The sequence below is a fragment of the Pseudophryne corroboree genome, chromosome 1 (genome assembly GCF_028390025.1).
Source record: "Pseudophryne corroboree isolate aPseCor3 chromosome 1, aPseCor3.hap2, whole genome shotgun sequence".
Classification (NCBI taxonomy): domain Eukaryota; kingdom Metazoa; phylum Chordata; class Amphibia; order Anura; family Myobatrachidae; genus Pseudophryne; species Pseudophryne corroboree.
The window spans coordinates 419,341,427-419,361,904 of NC_086444.1; the positions used below are offsets into that span (position 1 = coordinate 419,341,427).

Genomic DNA, 20,478 nt, shown 5'->3' on the forward strand with positions numbered 1-20,478 from the left:
AACTGTTCTGTTACCAGAGCTCAGCAGGTGATGTGATATGGATGATGTCTTCTGATGCATCTGATTCAGAAGCATCCCAAACTTCTCTACTGCTTGGATGCCCTTTTTATAATTGCCAATTTTCCCATGTGACCCTTCCATTCATGTGAATTAGAAACTCACTGAGGAGCTATAATAATACGCCAAACAAGGTCTACCAGAACACGAGATAGGATTTCCAGGCCAGTACATCAAACCATATTTTAACTCTGCTAATTCTACACAAACTAATTTTACATGTATACAAATCATGAAAGAGAGACTTGTTAAAAGAAGTTGCTCAGTAAAGCTCAACTGGTTTATTATTGCTCACAAAGCAATATTTTACAGCAATAGTCCCTTGTAATGATGAGATATTAAGACGGTATCATCCCTTTATTCCTCTTGCGATCTGCCATGGACCTCCGATTGTGATTCGCTCTTGCTCCCTTGTTAGCTTCTTTCTTTCTGCGCTCCTGCAATGTATCACGACTCTGTCCCTGTCCCCGACTTGTTCCAGCAATTGCTGCACTGTTATCATGTCGGAAACTGAAAAAACAAATGTTATTACGTTTTAAAAACTTATACCATCTGTTTAAACACTGCTACATCACAAGACAGCTTTGGACAAAAGGAGAAAGCAACTACGTAACTTATACAGATGGAGCCTGCGTTATCTTTGCCGACTGAGGCGCAGGCGTGTACTCCCGGCGCGACTAGCCGATCCGTCCGCCTAGTCACGCCGGGACTGCACAGAGCAGCTTCCCATTGTAAGCGTTGCACTACGGCATCAGACTGAAACCATTTGGGGGCGAGGTGGAGGGCGACAATAGCCTCCATTTCTAAACTGGATGCGTGTCGCTGCCACTATTGGGAAGGGGCAGGGCCAGAGAGAGAGAGAGAGTGTGAGCGAGCGAGAGGAATATATAGAGTTGCCACCTGGACAAGGAAGTCAATCTATTAAGTGTGTGTCTCTGTGTGTATAATTATGTGCATGTGACATGCTATTATTTTACACCCTTCTAGAATTTGTGGTCTTTTTATGGCTTACAAAGTATGATAGGGAAAAATGCAATCTTTGCTTAACCTACACAGAGAAAACATGTAAAATGTAGTTTGGTCATGAAGGTTTTAAATATGTCAGGTCACAGTGGAGACCTTTGATGTGACCTAGGAAACAACAACAAAAAAAGATGGGTACTTACCCTCTCTTTGCATAATAATGTGCTCTTCTTGCCTCAGCTTGTTCTCTCAGCACTGCTGGGTCCTGCACAAAGTGATCAGGCTGTGGAAGAACACAAGGAGGTTACAAAGACATGCAATGTAGAAACTGAGAGGGATGAGCACATGTATGTGTGATACAAATCTGAATTTGAAGTTCTGCCTCTCATACGTTTTAAGTCTAATTAAACCTTACATATTTATAAGAGACTGTAAAAAGAGGTAAGCACATTGTAGGTATAGTGTCCTGTAACTATGGCACACTGCCACTTGGTGATAAAGCTAAAAAACAGATGAACACCACTATGTTAAAGAGCACAAGTTTCAGGTTATTTAACTGCTCAAAAAGAACATTTCTCATATCAAAATCTATTATTGGCCAATAAATGAAATATGCCTGGTAAGTCATCTACTTCAATCATACATTTTAGGAATGTTTCCACTCACATAATACAGCTCTTGTATGTAATTAACTTTACTTATCCATTCCAATAATGAGGATTATTTCTTTTTGTCTATCCAATTGTGAGTGGTCAGTCTCCTAGCAAAACATACAAGCTTGTAAATACTAAACTTGCACTTTCTAGGGTGACCATAACATCCCTTTAATCTGGGACACCTATGATTTACACAGGTTCTGTGGCTGGCTAAAACCAGGTGAGATTCAGGCTAGAAAACTCCAATTTTTGGAAACTTTTGCGCTATATTATAAATTTATATGATATGGCTGACAAAAATAACAGACTCCTATTATATTAAAAATATTTAATAATATATGAATAATCACAAATCATAAAACAAGACCGGTCTTAATAGTTTAAACATCTAAGATGACAAGTATATATACTTTCCAATAAAAGGAGGTGGACTTAAGCATATTCTGTGCACAGAAGTGTAAAAACTAGCTCTATAGGTAAATGACTTAATTTAAAAAGTCAAAAAAATGGATCAAGTGTAGCTGCTGGTAGAACCCGTATAATAAATGTTTCCAATGGACAGTCACTTTGTATCAAAGTTCCTTTGAATGTAATAATCCAACATGGATCAGTAAAAAGAATGAGAGCCGTTTTAAACCGGAATCTTACGTGAGGTGTGAGCAAGTAGTATCAGCACGAGTACATCCCGACGTCCGCCGCACTGGCTTCTAGCTGCGGGGAAAACGGCACCTGCACTGGCGCCTGCTATAACTTGTCCTGCTCGGTCTGAATGCTCCACAGGTCTCCACCTCTACGTGCCGTTTGCGGGCACCGGTGAGCGGCTCCTCTCCACTCAAGAATAAACAACCAGCAGATGAATGCTGCGGCCGGTATGTTCTGCGGGTCTAACTCCAGCTTGGGTCCAACAGTTAAGCTTCTGACGCGTTTCGCTCCTCCCACAGGGGCTTCCTCAAAGAGATTCAGGCTAGAGTTTAGCCAGCCACAGAACCCGAGTAAATCATAGGTGTCCCAGATTAAAGGGATATTATGGTCACCCTAACGTACCCCATAAATATCGTGGCGTTTGATACCTTAGGAATAATTTGGGGTTTTCCGCTAATTTGCTTGTTGCGTATGGAAACAATGCTACCATGTGTTCTAAAAATAGCAAAAAACAGAGAAAGCCCGGGTCATCCTGGTGGCACCCGATTGGCCACAAACGTCTTTGGACTCTGATCTTCTAAGCATGGTGGAAGCCCCTCTGTTGCATTTTGCAGTAAGGCTCAACCTTCTGTATCAAGGACCTGTTCGGCACCCCACATTACAATGACTGTCTTTAATGGGGTGGCTGTTGAGGCCACTATCTTGAAAGCAAAAGTTTTTCCAGATAGTGTGTTACAGATCATGCTGAAAGCCATAAAGCCTGCTCCCAACCAAGATTCCTGGTGCAACTGGAAATCATTTCCCACATCTACCTTACGTTTGGCTAGAATTATTTTTCTGCAGGAAGGGTAAGGATGCGGGCTTGTGGCTTCGGTCTTCGAAGATCCAGGTTTCTTCATGTTTGGTCTTTTTACAAAGACAGCGCTCATTTTTCCCAGTAGTCCAGACTTTTCTTTCAAAGGATATCCAGGTGCATCCCTTTATGTTCCGCTTGTGGCCCCTGAGACTTTAAACTGGTTCTTCAGTTCTTGCAGTCAGAACAGTCTGAACCTTTGCAACTGAAGTACCAGACATGGAAAATAATATTTCTCCCTGCAATAGCTTCAGCTAGGAGGGTTTCAGAACTTGGAAACTTTGCCCTGCCTTCTCTTTTGGTGGTTCCCAAGGATAGGGCATTGCGGAGGACGAAATCTTCCTTCCTGCTAATGGTGGTTTCTCAGTTCCACATCAACCAGCCGATTGTGGTTTATTCGATGGATAAAGAGGGCTCTCCATTTGTTCTAAAGGTCTGGGTTAGTCAGACAACAGACTTGCGCAGAATGATGCACATGTTTTGTAAGACTCCCATAAATGGGGTGGCTGACTCCAAGCAGTCCATCGCCCAGTGGATCACTGTTTTGATCAGCCAGCCCTACAATGCAGCAGGTATTCTGGTTCTACTCGGTCAGGGTTTTCATGGGTGACAAGACGAGGTGCCTAGTATGCTGAGTAGCTGTGGAAGGCATCTATGTAGTCATCTTTGCATTCAAAAGATGCAAGTTTTGGCTGCATGGTGCTTGCCCCCTGCACAGAGCACCCCATCCCTTTACCACAGCTTTGATACATATAGTGTTCCAGAAAATTTCCATTGAAGAAATAATTATTTCTTGTACTTGTGCTAAAACCTTTTTCTCTGATTTCATAGGGGGATACTAGAAGCCCCCTAAGTTGGCTTTCTGTCCCTCCAAGTATCTGTAATCTCCTGTTGTTCTTGGTCAGACAATTTTCAGTTCTCTCATTTATTGCTTGTTCCCAGTCTCTGTCTCTCTGGGCTTTGTTAGAAAATAACTGAAGCTTCTAGGCAGCTGGGGGTATAAAGGGTTTCAGACCTCTCACCACTAGCTATACCCCTGTGTTCCAGTGTTCCCCATTTCCTCTGGGAAAGTATTTCACGTATCATAAATCCTGCTATTTGATTGTCAGAGGAAAATGCTTTTTATTAATGTAATTTGCAAGAACTTTATATTTATTTTTTACATCTCCACTGTATTTTGTTTCCATGTAATCTTTTTAGGAAGAAAAAAAAATTAACAAAACAAAAAAGAAGGATTTTAATACCTACCGGTAAATCCTTTTCTCTTAGTCCGTAGAGAATGCTGGGGACACCATAAGAACCATGGGTATAGACGGGATCCGCAGGAGACATGGGCACTTTAAGACTTCGAAAGGGGTGTGAACTGGCTCCTCCCTCTATGCCCCTCCTCCAGACTCCAGTTATAAGAACTGTGCCCAGGGAGACTGACATTTCGAGGAAAAGGATTTATTGTTAACTAAGGTGGGACACATACCAGCTCACACCTCAAACACGCCGCACAACATGGCATTTAACAGAACTCCAGTCAACGGCATGAACAACGTCAGCAACAGGCTGACTATAACATAACACAACCCGTGTGTAAACATAACTAATAACTGCATATAGAGTCCGCACTGGGACGGGCGCCCAGCATCCTCTACGGACTAAGAGAAAAGGATTTACCGTTAGGTATTAAAATCCTATTTTCTCATACGTCCTAGAGAATGCAGGGGACACCATAAGAACCATGGGGTTTATACCAAAGCTCTAGAACGGGCGGGAGAGTGCGGATGACTCTGCAGCACCGACTGACCAAACATGAGGTCCTTATCAGCTAGGGTATCAAATTTGTAAAATTTCGCAAAAGTGTTTGAACCCGACCAAGTAGCTGCTCGGCAGAGCTGTAATGCCGAGACCCCGTGGGCAGCCGCCCAGGATGAGCCCACCTTTCTGGTAGAGTGGACCTTCACCGATTTCGGTAACGGCAATCCAGCTGTAGAATGAGCATGTTGAATCGTATTACAGATCCAGCGCGCAATAGTCTGCTTGGAAGCAGGCGTTCCAATCTTGTTGGCATCATACAGGACAAACAGAGCTTCCGTTTTCCTAAGTTGAGCCGTTCTGGCGACATAAATCCTTAAGGCCCTGACCACATCGAGAGATTTTGACTCTGCGAAGGCGTCAGTAGCCACCGGTACCACAATAGGCTGGTTCATGTGGAACGATGAGACCACCTTCAGCAGAAATTGTTGACGAGTCCTCAACTCCGCTCTATCTTCATAGAAGATTAAATAAGGACTCTTGTGAAACAAAGCCGGTAACTCAGACACCCGCCTTGCGGATGCTAAGGCCAATAGCATGACCACTTTCCAAGTGAGAAATTTCAACTCAACCTTCTGTAAAGGTTCAAACCTATGTGATTGAAGGAAATGCAACACCATGTTAAGATCCCATGGTGCCACTAGGGGCACAAATGGAGGTTGGATGTGCAGAACTCCTTTCACGAAAGTCTGAACTTCTGGAAGGGAGGCCAATTGTTTTTGAAAGAAAACCGATAAGGCCGAAATTTGTACCTTAATCGAGCCTAACTTTAGGCCTGCATCCACACCTGCTTGCAGGAAATGGAGAAAACGTCCTAGCTGAAATTCTTCCGTAGGAGCCTTCTTGGATTCACACCAAGACACATATTTTCTCCAAATACGGTGATGATTAGACGTTACACCTTTTCTAGCCTGAAGAAGTGTGGGAATAACTTCACTGGGAATACCCTTTCGGGCTATGATCCGGCGTTCAACCGCCAAGCCGTCAAACGTAGCCGCGGTAAGTCGCGATACACGCACGGCCCCTGCTGTAAATGATCCTCTCATAGAGGAAGAGGCCAGGGATCTCTTATGAGTATTTCCTGAAGATCTGGATACCAAGCCCTCCTTGGCCAGTCTGGAGCAATGAGAATCGCCTGAACCTTTGTTCTTCTTATGATCTTTAGCACCTTTGGAATGAGTGGAAGCAGAGGGAACACGTACACCGACTAAAACACCCATGGTGTTACCAGCACGTCCACCGCTATTGCTTGAGGGTCCCTCGACCTGGAACAATATCTCTGAAGTTTCTTGTTGAGGCGAGACGCCATCATGTCTATTTGAGGAATTCCCCAAAGACTTGTCACTTCTGTGAAGACCTCTTGATGAAGACCCCACTCTCCTGGATGGAGATCGTGTCTGCTGAGGAAGTCTGCTTCCCAGTTGTCCACTCCTGGAATGAAGATTGCTGACAGAGCGCTTGTGTGTCTTTCCGCCCAGCAGAGAACTTTTGTGGCCTCTGCCATAGCCGCCCTGCTCTTTGTTCCGCCCTGACGGTTTATGTGCGCTACTGCTGTTATATTGTCCGATTGTATTAGGACAGGCAGGTTGCGAAGAAGATGTTCCGCTTGAAGAAGGCCGTTGTAAATGGCCCTCAACTCCAGAACGTTTATGTGTAGACACATTTCCTGGCTTGACCATTTTCCCTGGAAGGTTTCCCCCTGTGTGACTGCTCCCCAGCCTCGGAGACTCGCATCCGTGGTTACTAGGATCCAGTCCTGGGTCCCGAACCTGCGTCTCTCTAGGAGGTGAGAGCTGTGCAGCCACCACAGGAGTGAGATTCTGGTCTTGGAGGATAGGATTATCTTCCGGTGCATGTGCAGATGGGGCCCGGACCACTTGTCCAATAGATCCCACTGAAACACTCTGGCATGAAATCTGCCAAACTGCATGGCCTCGTAGGCCGCCACCATCTTCCCCAGCAACCGAGTGCATTGATGAATTGATACTATTTGTTTGACCAAACTCTGAATTTCCAGAGCCTTCTCTTCTGGAAGAAAAACCCTCTGTAATTCCGTGTCCAGAATCATTCCCAAAAACAACAGCCGCTTCGTCGGAGTTTACTGTGACTTCGGCAAGTTCAGGAGCCAACCATGTTGTTGCAGAACTGTCAGGGAGAGCGCAATGTCCTGCTCCAGCTTGTCTTTGGATCTCGCCTTTATCAGGAGATCGTCCAGGTAAGGGATAATTGTGACTCCTTGCTTGCGAAGGAGAACCATCATTTCCGCCATTACCTTGGTGAAAATCCTCGGAGCCGTAGACAGCCCAAACGGCAACGTCTGAAATTGGTAATGACAATCCTGAATAGCAAACCTCAGGTAAGCCTGATGCGAATGATTTATGGGGACGTGTAAGTAGGCATCCTTTATGTCGACCAACACCATGAAATCCACTTCCTCCAGACTGGAGATCACTGCTCGGAGAGATTCCATCTTGAATTTGAATTTTCTTAGGTAAAGATTGAGGGACTTTAGGTTCAGAATTGGTCTGACCGAGCTGTCCGGTTTCGGGACCACAAACAGGCTTGAATAAAAGCCTTCTCCCTGTTGTGACGGGGGAACCCTGACAATGACTTGATTCAGACACAACTTTTGTATTGCATCGCATACTACCTCCCTGTTCGGAAGAGAAGCTGGTAAGGCTGATTTGAAAAAACGTAGAGGGGGGACGTCTTGAAACTCCAGTTTGTACCCCTGGGACACTATTTAAAAAATCCATGGGTCTAGGGCCAAACGAGCCCAGAATTGACTGAAGAGCTTGAGACGTGGCCCCACCGGTGCGGACTCCCGCAGAGGAGCCCCAGCGTCATGCGGTGGTTTGGGCAGAAGCCGGGGAGGACTTCTGCTCCTGAGAATCTTCCACAGCCGGAGATCTTTTACCTTTTCCTCTATTAGCAAGGAAGAAATAACCTCAGCCTTTTTTGTATTTATTTGGCCGAAAGGACTGCATCTGCAAGTGGTGAGCTTTCTTTTGTTGTGGAGAAACATAAGGCAAAAATGACGACTTACCCGCGGTAGCCGTAGATACCAACTCAGCGAGACCTTCACCAAATAATACACCACCTTTATACGGTAGAGACTCCATAGCTTTCTTAGAGTCAGCATCAGCATTCCATTGATGAATCCACAATGCTCTCCTAGCTGAGACTGCCATGGCATTGGCCCTTGATCCCAAGAGGCCAATATCTCTCGCCGTTTCCTTTAGGTAGGCTGCAGCGCCACTGATATAACCCAGCGTTAAAAGGATGGTATCCCTATCCAGGGTATCTATATCAGATGACAAGTTATCTGCCAACTTTTCTATAGCACTACTCACCCACGCAGATGCAATAGCTGGCCTGAGTAGTGTACCTGTGGTGACGTAAATGGATTTTAGAGTATTTTCCTGTCTACGATCCGCAGGATCCTTAAGGGCTGCCGTGTCAGGAGACGGTAAAGCCACCTTTTTAGACAACCGTGATAGCGCCTTGTCCACAATGGGAGGTGACTCCCACTTTTCTCTATCCCCAGAGGGGAACGGATACGCCATTTGAATCCTTTTGGGAATCAGAAACTTTTTGTCAGGATTTTCCCACATTTTTTCAAAAAGGGTATTCAGTTCAGGAGAGGGAGTAAACTTTACCTCAGGTTTCTTTCCCTGATACATACAGACCCTAGTATCAGGAACAGCAGGGTCCTTGGTGATACGCGACACATCTTTTATTGCCACAATCATGTACTGAATGCCCTTTGCCAATTTTGGGTCTAATCTGGTATCACTATAGTCGACACTGGAGTCAGTGTCCGTGTCGGTATCTGTGTCTGCTAACTGAGCAAACAAACGTTTATGTGACCCCGAGGGGGTCTGGACCTGTGATAACACATCCTCCACAGATTTCTTCCATACCTGGTTCTGAGACTCAGATTTATCTAATCTCTTATTAATAAGAGCCACATTAGCATTCAAAAGCATTCAACACATTTACCCAGTCAGGAGTCGGCGGTGCCGACAGGGTCACTCCCACAGCCGTTTCTGCCCCTAACACAGTCTCCTCCTGGGAAGAGCACTCCGCCCCAGACATGCCGACACACCTGTACCGACACCCACAGACACACTGGGCCAAAAGGGGGACAGACCCACAGAAAAACCTGTCAGAGAAACACAGAAGGAGTTTGCCAGCTCACAACCCAGCGCTTATCCCGGTTCTGAAACCTTAATACACTGCTCAAAAAAATAAAGGGAACACTTAAACAACACAATGTAACTCCAAGTCAATCACACTTCTGTGAAATCAAACTGTCCACTTAGGAAGCAACACTGATTGACAATCAATTTCACATGCTGTTGTGCAAATGGAATAGACAACAGGTGGAAATTATAGGCAATTAGCAAGACACCTCCAATAAAGGAGTTGTTCTGCAGGTGGTGACCACAGACCACTTCTCAGCTCCTATGCTTTCTGGCTGATGTTTTGGTCACTTTTGAAAGCAGGCAGTGCTTCACTCTAGTGGTAGCATGAGACGGAGTCTACAACCCACACAAGTGGCTCAGGTAGTGCAGCTCATCCAGGATGGCACATCAATGCGAGCTGTGGCAAGAAGGTTTGCTGTGTCTGTCAGCGTAGTGTCCAGAGCATGGAGGCGCTACCAGGAGACAGGCCAGTACATCAGGAGACGTGGAGGAGGCCGTAGGAGGGCAACAACCCAGCAGCAGGACCGCTACCTCCGCCTTTGTGCAAGGAGGAACAGGAGGAGCACTGCCAGAGCCCTGCAAAATCACCTCCAGCAAGCCATGAGGGTGGTATGAGGGCCCGACATCCACAGGTGGGGGTTGTGCTTACAGCCCAACACCGTGCAGGACGTTTGGCATTTGCCAGAGAACACCAAGATAGGCAAATTCGCCACTGGCGCCCTGTGCTCTTCACAGATGAAAGCAGGTTCTCACTGAGTACATGTGACAGACGTGACAGAGTCTGGAGACGCCAAGGAGAATGTTCTGCTGCCTGCAACATCCTCCAGCATGACCAGTTTGGCAGTGGGTCAGTAATGGTGTGGTGTGGCATTTCTTTGGGGGGCCGCACAGCCCTCCATGTGCTCGCCAGAGGTAGCCTGACTGCCATTAGGTACTGAGATGAGATCCTCAGACCCCTTGTGAGACCATATCCTGGTGTGGTTGGCCCTGGGTTCCTCCTAATGCAAGACAATGCTAGACCTCATGTGGCTGGAGTGTGTCAGCAGTTCCTGCAAGATAAAGGCATTGATGCTATGGACCTGCCCGCCCGTTCCCCGGGCCTGAATCCAATTGAGCACATCTGGGACATCATGTCTCGCTCCATCTACCAAAGCCACGTTGCACCACAGACTGTCCAGGAGTTGGCGTATGCTTTAGTCCAGGTCTGGGAGGATATCCCTCAGGATACCATCCGCCACCTCACCAGGAGCATGCCCAGGTATTGTAGGGAGGTCATACAGGGACGTGGAGGCCACACACACTACTGAGCCTCATTTTGACTTGTCTTAAGGACATTACATCAAAGTTGGATCAGCCTGTAGTGTGTTTTTCCACTTTAATTTTGAGGGTGACTCCATATCCAGACCTCCATGGGTTAATAAATTTGATTTCCATTGATAATATGCTGGGGGCATATCTGGCACAATGGGGGCACATGTGTATCTGGCACCGTGGGGGCATATGTGGCACAGTGGGGGCATATGTGGCACAGTGGGAGCATATGTATCTGGCACTATTGGGGGCATCTGTGTATCTGGCACCATTGGGGCATATGTGGCACAGTGGGAGCATATGTATCTGGCACTATTGGGGGCATCTGTGTATCTGGCACTATTGGGGGCATCTGTGTATCTGGCACTATTGGGGCATATCTGGCACTCGTGGGGCCATATCTGGCACTCGTGGGGCCATATCTGGCACTCGTGGGGCCATATCTGGCACTCGTGGGGCCATATCTGGCACTCGTGGGGCCATATCTGGCACTCGTGGGGCCATATCTGGCACTCGTGGGGGCATATCTGGCACTCGTGGGGGCATATGTATCTGGCACCGTGGGGGCATATGTATCTGGCACCGTGGGAGCATATGTATCTGGCACCGTGGGAGCATATGTATCTGGCACCGTGGGAGCATATGTATCTGGCACCGTGGGAGCATATGTATCTGGCACTGTGGGAGCATATGTATCTAGCACCGTGGAGGCATGTCTGTATCTGACACCGTGGGGGCATATCTGGCATGTGTGTATCTTGCACTGTGGGGGCATATCTAGCATGTGTGTATCTGGCACTGTGGGGGCATATCTGGCATGTGTGTATCTGGCACTGTGGGGGCATATCTGGCATGTGTGTATCTGGCACTGTGGGGGCATATCTGGCATGTGTGTATCTGGCACTGTGGGGGCATATCTGGCATGTGTGTATCTGGCACTGTGGGGGTATATCTGGCATATGTGTATCTGGCACTGTGGGGGCATGTGTGTATCTGGCACTGTGCGGGCATATGTGTATCTGGCACTGTGCGGGCATATCTGGCATTATTGGGGGCATGTGTGCATCTGGCACTATTGGGGGCATATGTGTATCTGGCACTGCACTATTGGGGTCATGTGTGTATCACGGGCCCATTTTCATTGGCCACACCCATTTTTTGGCACGTGCACACAGTACCACTAAGAATTTTTTTCTACTTGCACCACTGCCTATACCTGTTATACTCCTGTGACCTCCTGTGTGTTGAACTCTATGTACTGAGTCAACTCTCACCCCATAGCCAACAGTCCTGATACAAAATGAACAGTCAGGTGGATCCAGCAGCGTAACCAGAAAAGAGGTGCTGCAGCAGCTACACACACTACCCACAATCAAGTGGCTCCAGAAGCTGGTGAAGGATGGAGGCAGGATTTTCTTGAGATTATCATCATGTTGCTATAAAGTACACCCATTCTGTAATAATAATATTTAGTCTCTGACTAGAGAGATTAAATATCTGTATACAGCACCAGCTGTGATATAGGGAGACCTTACCGTTCAATGCTCAAGGACAGGCCAGACAAAATTTAACTGTATTGGTATTTGGTTTTTTTTTTTTTAGTTTTGTACCAACATGTTAAAGCGGATACCTGGAGGTGACTTCCAACTGATGTCTAACAAGAAATACTATTTTTATGAATATTATTACCTGTTTTCCCTCAAGTTAAAATGAAACCAATGTATCTATTTAGGAAAACAATTGACATACTTTTAACAATATTTTTTCCCAAATGTACGCTGTAAAGCAAATAAAAAAAAAAATGTAAAACAAAAAAACAGAACGGATACTTTTATAAAAACATATACAATACACAGCAGACAGCACAGTATACGGAAATGTATATATTGGTGGGTGCTTGCATCTCTACTTTTTATACCTTAACAGTTTCCTCTTTAGTCTCCTCCTCTTCACTTGAATCTTCTCTCTCATCTTCTTGATGCCGAAACCTTAGCACTTGAGGAGTAGTGAAAGGCCTTGGATAAAGGACACAGAGATTATAAATAAGGGTGTTCTTTATATTAAATAAATAAAATAATAGGGGGCATATTTAATAATGAGTGATATTCTTGTTATCATTCGTTACTAATGCTAAATGGTGCTGCAACACATCAACTCCTAGCTGTCATATGTATATCACAATACAGTCTTTAGTTGCTTTACCTTCAAACTTCCTCTCATCACTTTGCCTACTAAAGGCAGAAGTGCAGGGCAGGAAGTTGCTGGTCCAAAGCATTTACTTAAGTGATAGCGCCTCTGACTAAAGACACAGGGACTTGTACAGAGCCACATAGTAAGTGGCCACATAACTGCATCTGCGAGGCTAAACAGCGTAGCACGGAAGTCAGCTGGATCACCGCTTGCTACAAAATGGGTGGCAATAGATGTTCGCAGTTAGCACAGATTTGCCATGGGCATCTTGTGGGAGGGTGAACAGAATAAAAGGCTTATTCTAAGCATATGCAGAGATGTGGCAATTCCAGGCAATCTTTTGCTCACATGCTAGGGTTGGTGTAAAGTTGTGGCTAGTACGAATGGCTGTTCTCCTAGGCAGATTTGTAGATGCTATGTAGCAGACTCTGAATACAGGAGGAAGTCTGCTGTCATTTTCAAGCACGGAATGCATTCACAGATGTGGCTGCCTCGCGTGCAGCTCTGAATCATGGCCGCAGAGAACTTATTTAGGTCAGATACTCTCTAAGGCATAGTTGGTGACGCAGACAGCTGTGGCGCTACTGGAAATCCAAAACTTAATATTCACAACATGTGGATCTACTACGTATAATCTTCTCTGCCAAAAATAATTCTGAGCTTTACCACTCCATATGCTCTGACAAGAACGACTGCAACCTATTCATACTCCAATACTGTTTTCACTGGATCTATGGAGCATTTACCCACACTTGCAGGGGACGCCGCTGAATCTAAAGGGCAAATAGGCAGAGCAATCACAAACATGGTTAAAAAGTGCTAGATTTGAGTATGGTCTAGGAAGAAATAGCCAGAGACAATGGTTCCTCCAAGTGAAGGCAATAAGAAATCTGATGGCAGTGGGTAGCGGAAGAAATGTGTCCCACTGCATGTGTTCCAAGTCACACAGAAACAAAATGTAGCAAAAACAAAACTCAGAGAAGGCCGCCAAACCTTCCATTTTGAAAGCAGAGCACAAGGAATAACCTTTCACGTGTGCAGAGGAAGAATTTTTCTCTAAATGTTTTACGTCCTGTGAAAAGGACAGAATTAATTAATTTTCCCACCGGCCAAGAGTAGTTACCAACCTGATATCTCCATAACTGTTGACAATGCGACTATCCACCCTACCCCACAAGCTCGCTGCCTAGGTGTCACCCTTGACTCTGAACTGTCCTTTGTTCCACACATTCAATCTGTCTCTAAATCATGTTACATGCACCTTAAAAACATATCCAAAATACGTCCACATCTTACACAAGACACTGCAAAAACTCTAATCCATGCACTCATCATCTCCTGCATTGATTATTGTAATAGTCTCCTTACTGGTCTTCCCAAACTTAGGATCTCACCACTACAATCCATTTTAAATGCAGCTGCAAGGCTAAACTTCCTCGCTAAATGTTCTTTGTCTGCTGATCCGCTCTTTCAGTTCCTCCATTGGTTACCAGTATTCTACCGTGTTAAATATAAAATACTTTTACTTACATACTGCACCATCATACATCTCCTTACTCATCTCAAAATATCTCCCTACCAGACCTCTCCGCTCTGCACAAGATCTGAGTCTCTAATCCACATGTATTACCCGTTCCCATTTAAAATTACAGGACTTTACCCACTCTGTGGAATGCCCTCCCACGCACAATAAGACTCTCCTCTAGTCTCCAAACCTTTAAACGTTCCCTGAAAACTCATCTCTTCAGACAACCCTACCAAATTCCAGACCCACCCACATAACCTTCAATGCTTCCCTATCCAGTTACATCCTCTCTGTACAGTCCACATAACCTCACATTTTGTCTTCCAACATTGCTGGGTGATCATATCATACAACCCATTAAGAACCTAGCAATCTGGTGGACCATTATGTAACAGGTAGCATCTATCCTTGTGTATCAATGCCTATTTCCCTATAGATTGTAAGTTTGCGAGCAGGGCCTTCCTTCCTCTATGTCTGTCTTTGCCCAGTTTTGTTCTATAACTGTTGTTCTAATTGTGAAGCGCAACGGAATATGCTGCGCTATATAAGAAACTGCTAATAAATAAATGCTAATAAAAATAGGATTTTGGTACTTACCAGGTAAATCCTTTTCTTTGAATCCATAGGGGGCACTGGAGTACTCTTGGGATATGGACGGCTTAGCAGAAACAAAGGCACTGAATATTTAAATTTAGAACTCTCCACCCCTCCATATCCCAGAGTACCTCAGTGTACGACCTCAGTGTTTTTTACTGAGCGAACAGGAACTATAGAGAGGTTGACAATGGAGAATTCCTATAACATAACGGACAACAACAATGTTGACACATAACGTTACTGTCAAGTTGACACCATAACCGATAGACCTTTATAACTTGAACCAATCGGTGAAAATGTGTTACCATAAGCTCCTCTGAGCTTAATACAACCCAGGTAAAACTGCTCTGGGTGGGCGTCCAGTGCCCCCTATGGATTCAAAGAAAAGGATTTACCTGGTAAGTACCAAAATCCTATTTTCTTTTTCATCCACTAGGGGTCACTGGAGTACTCTTGGGACGTACCAAAGCTTCCCTCGTGGGCGGGAGAGCTGTTTGACACCTGTAACAGTAGGCGGCCAAAGCTAGATGCTGATGCCGCAAACGTTTCAAAACGTGTAAACGCGCACAAACGTGTGCACTGAAGACTATGTAGCCGCGTCGTAGAAGCTCCACGACCAGCTGGTCATGACATTCCCACAGAACCTGTGGGATGAGCTATTACTGACCTAGGCGACTGTAACTTAGCCTTAAGGTAAGCCTGACTTGTAGTCAGTTTTATCCAACTGGATAATGTCTGCTGAGAAACTGGCTAACCCCAGTTGGCAGCATCATAGAGAACAAACAACGTATCCGTATTACGAACTGTAGACGTTCGGGACATATAAACGCGTAATGCGCGTACCACATTCAGAATTATAGAATGTGCTGTCAACACAGGAAACACTATTGGTTTATTGATGTGAAAAATAAGAAATCGGAATTCGTCCGAAGTTCCGCTCTGTCATGAGGAAACCCAAATACAGTGGCTTGGAATACAAGGCACCCAAATGTGAAAACAAAACCCTTGCCGAAGCTAAGGCTAGAAGAAAAACCGTTTTCCAAGTGAGAAACTTAATCCCCATTTGTTGTAAGGGTTCAAAATATGAAAACTGTAAGACAACTGAACCCAGCTTCAAGTCGCATGGCCCTGTAGGTGGGATAAATGGAGGCTGCATTCTGATGACACCTTGTAAAAAAGTGTGTACTGACGCAATAGAGTCAAACGTCTTTGAAAATAAATTGACCATACAGATACCTGCACCCTTAGTGTAGATAAACGCAGTTCTCCATCCCACCCCGTCTGTAAAATACCAGAATACGGGTAACTTGAAAGATGATGTCGGAAACTTCCGAGCTTCACACCCACCTATATAGACACACCAAATGTTGTAATAATGAGCTGCCGTAAGCGGCTTCCTAGCTCGTAACATGGTTGGTATAACCGATACTGTAATTCCCTATGTCTTTTCTTAAGAGGGCGGTCTGAACCACCACCCCGTCAACCGCAGCCACGGTACATAGGTAAATAGGGGTAAATGAACGGTCCCTGTTGTAACAGGTTGGACGTATTATGAGCGGGCAAAGATCGTGTGCGAGTATTCCTTGGAGATTCGAGAAGCAAGCTCTCCGAAACCCATGAGATATCACTAGTATGACTGTGACGAACTGTCTTATGATCCGTTTTAGCAACGGAGAGAACAGCGGAAAACGGTGGAGCCAGATACACGAGGCTGTACAACCACGCGAATGTGAGAGCCTCCACCGCCACTGCCCTTGTGATCTGTCGTTCTGTACACATACTGAGCGTTTGTAATTGTGGCGAGATGCCATCATGTACACCTGAGGGTAACCCCACCTGTGGATCCACATGTGAAACACCTCTGGATTTCATGCCCAGTTTTCTGGATGAAAATCCCGACGGGTGAGATCATCTGTCTAACCGATGTCCACTCCCGGAATGTTCGACAACATCACCTTATGGTGTTCTGGCCAATTGAGGATTCGCGCTATCCTCTCTGGTTGTTGTATATGCAACTCCCGTTGCGTTGTATGACTGCACTTGGACAGACTGAAAACGAAGCATGTAGTGCATTGTAAATTGCACGGAGTTCGCGGACATTTATAGACAGCAATCTGTCGTGATCCGTTTTAGAACCCCTGTCGCTGACCTTTTTAACTACAACTCCTCAACCTCTGAGACTGTCGTCCAGAGTATAGACACCCTCGCCGCCCTGTGGGAAACGCGAGTGAAACCCGGCAAACTAAAGCGCTTCGAAAACACATCATTGTTCCCAATAGGCGAATACACCAATGTACCGCTAGTGTGCGTGGCTTTTGCACTAATTGTACTAGATGGTATAATGTGTTCTTTCTGGTGTAGTAGGTAAATCTCTTTGATTTACCGTATTTATAATCATACCTAGGAATTGAAGTCGTTCAGACGGAATTAGATGCGATTGTTTTTGAACTTGAGCCTGCCACCGTGGTGTACGTTAGTAGCGCAAGTAAGAGTAACCTCTGTTGAGACAGAGTTCTTATGAGCAGATCGTCTAAGTATGGAACGATTGTCACTGGCAGGGCTCTGAGATGAGCTATCATCACCAACATCACTTTGGTGAATACCCGAGGCGTTGACAAGAGGCCAAACGGTAGAACCTGAAATGGTTAATGGTTGTGGCGTATTGCAAAACGCTAGAACCTGTGATGCGGTGACCAAACTGGAATGGGTAAATACGCATTGTGAAGGTCAAGCGCAATTATGCAATTTTGTGGCTCCCAATATGCAAATACTAACCGCAGAAAATCCATTTTCAAACTGCAGTAAGTGACTTGCTGATTGAGACTGCGACGGAGCCCTCCGGCTTCGTTACCCCAAACAGAGGGGAATAAGTAACCCTGATTCTGTTGGTGTACCAGGCCTGGAAATAAAAACAGCTGAAACCAGCAGAGACTGAATGGCAACCTGCCAAAAACGCCTAATTTCGTCCGACAGAGGCAGTCTTGTCTTTTAATCTGTAAATAGCGGATACATCCATGAGTTGATGTCTGGAAACCCGGCCAATGTAACGTGTAAAGACGCGCTTCCACATTGGAAAATGGAGATGGCCTAAGAGGCCGTCAAGCCACTGGCTTGTTGACTTTAGCGTCCTGTCGTTACAAGGCGTGACTGTTTTTGTACCACAGCCTTGAAAAGACTGAAGTCTAAAGGGATTAAACGCCGGACCAAAGTATTTCCATTTTGATACTGGAGGCGGCAATGGCCTGAATATCAAATTTAGGACCAAACAACTTCTGGCCTTGTCGTGCTGAAACTAGCGACGATGAAAAGTGAGAATCGAGGTAACAGGCGTTAGCAGAAGCTTTACAGATATACTCTGCAGCTTCTCATTAACAGTGATCGTCATTGTTTCCATACATAGAGTCTAGTGACCCAAATGTATCTTGGGTCTTTATAATGTTTGACACAGACGAATTCACCAATGGCGGATTGTCCCATTTAGATGTGTTAAATAGTTGTTAGAGTCTACTTAGTCTCTGTAAAAATTGAGACATTGACTCACTGGTTATTAGCAATGCATGGTTGTCAAAATCCCGCACTATCTGAGTGCTGGTCTAATGTACCCTTCTCACTCGTAGTTATCGCTGTGAGATTTGACATAGAATCGTCCGACTGCATTAAATTATAAGACCAGTTAAATAAACACCCTGGTACCCAAAGGGAAATTGGACCTTTGGAAAGACTGTCCTTCGTTAGAGCTGGCGGAGTAACTTCCGAGACTCCGATGTTACCGCTCCTGTCGAGCGGAGTTTAATTTGAATTGCCAATGCTTAACATAGGATCTGGGATCCTGAACCTACAAAACATAGTGAACATGTGGTAGATTTATGTCTAGACATTGTTTAAAAGTATTTTTAGTCTGCGCTGGCGCCTTACTCCCTATGCAGACAGACAACACAATAGGCAACGGACAGACACTTGCACGACTTAGTAAAGTTATTATCTGAAGGTGTGTCATATATATCTATTTATGGCTGAAAAGCAGTTCACATGGGCACTGGGCAGCCTATGTGAAACCCGAACCAAAATTCCCACTAACACCCCTGCGCCTCTGGTGGCTTAGAGATGTAGGGCAGGAATGTTCCGGAATTACAAACTGGAAAACAACAGAAAGCATGGTTAAAATGGCCCCTTTGCCATGCTGACCCTGATAATCACAGAACAAGTTACAATTGTTTCAGTGTTAATATAGCCTATTATACAGTGATAATCACAGGCAGGGTACAACACATGCTCTATGAATAAATATATATATAGGCTCAATAGCCTATTATACAGTGATAATCACAGACATTAATATAGGCTCAATAGCCTATTATACAGTGAAACTCACAGGACAGGTTACAATACATGCCTCCATTGTTAATATAAGCTCAATAGCCTATTTACAGTGAATACATGTCACATATATAATAAGAATTTACTTACCGATAATTCTATTTCTCGTAGTCCGTAGTGGATGCTGGGGACTCCGTCAGGACCATGGGGTTTAGCGGCTCCGCAGGAGACAGGGCACAATAATAAAAGCTTTAGGATCAGGTGGTGTGCACTGGCTCCTCCCCCTATGACCCTCCTCCAAGCCTCAGTTAGGATACTGTGCCCGGACGAGCGTGCATAATAAGGAAGGATATTGAATCCCGGGTAAGACTCATACCAGCCACACCAATCACACCGTACAACCTGTGATCTGAACCCAGTTAACAGTATGATAACAACGAAGGAGCCTCTGAAAAGATGGCTCACAACAAGAATAACCCGATTTTTGTAACAATAACTATGTACAAGTATTGCAGACAATCCGCACTTGGGATGGGCGCCCAGCATCCACTACGGACGACGAGAAATAGAATTATCGGTAAGTAAATTCTTATTTTCTCTAACGTCCTAAGGGGATGCTGGGGACTCCGTCAGGACCATGGGGATTATACCAAAGCTCCCAAACGGGCGGGAGAGTGCGGATGACTCTGCAGCACCGAATGAGAGAACTCCAGGTCCTCCTCAGTCAGGGTGTGCCCCTGACCAAGTAGCATCTCGGCAAAGTTGTAAAGCCGAGACCCCTCGGGCAGCCGCCCAAGATGAGCCCACTTCCTTGTGGAATGGGCTTTTACTGATTTTGGCTGTGGCAAGCCTGCCACAGAATGTGCAAGCTGAATTGTACTACAAATCCAGCGAGCAATCGTCTGCTTAGAAGCAGGAACACCCATCTTGTTGGGTGCATACAGGCTAAACAGCGAGTCAGATTTTCTGACTCCAGTCGTCCTGGAAACATATATTTTCAGGGCCCTGACAACGTCAAGTAACTTGGAGTCCTCCAAGTCCCTAGTAGCCGCAGGTACCACAATAGGTTGGTTCATGTGAAAAACAGAAAACACCTTAAGGAGAAATTGAGGACGAGTCCTCAATTCTGCCCTGTCAGAATGAAAAATTAAGTAAGGGCTTTTATATGATAAAGCCGCCCATTCTGACACACGCCTGGCTGAAGCCAGGGCTAATAGAATCTTCACCTTCCATGTGAAATATTTTAATTCCACAGTGGTGAGTGGATCAAACCAATGTGACTTTAGGAAACTCAAAACAACATTGAGATCCCAAGGTGCCACTGGAGGCACCAAAGGAGGCTGTATATGCAGTACC

At 45.3% G+C, this 20,478-nt stretch overlaps 1 protein-coding gene across 3 annotated transcripts in view; it reads right to left on the reverse strand.

Moving 5' to 3' along the window:
• Nucleotides 1–302: 302 nt before the first annotated feature.
• ASCC2 (activating signal cointegrator 1 complex subunit 2) overlaps nucleotides 303–20,478 on the reverse strand; it is a 150,087-nt gene continuing 129,911 nt past the window's right edge. For all 3 annotated transcript variants that reach the window (XM_063913364.1, XM_063913363.1, XM_063913362.1), the window contains exons 17-19: nucleotides 12,412–12,508; nucleotides 1,224–1,303; nucleotides 303–567 (exon numbers count right to left, since the gene is read on the reverse strand). In XM_063913364.1, coding sequence (XP_063769434.1) covers nucleotides 396–567; nucleotides 1,224–1,303; nucleotides 12,412–12,508 — 349 coding nt within the window. In that variant the 3' untranslated portion in view covers nucleotides 303–395. The remainder of the gene's footprint in view (nucleotides 568–1,223; nucleotides 1,304–12,411; nucleotides 12,509–20,478) is intronic.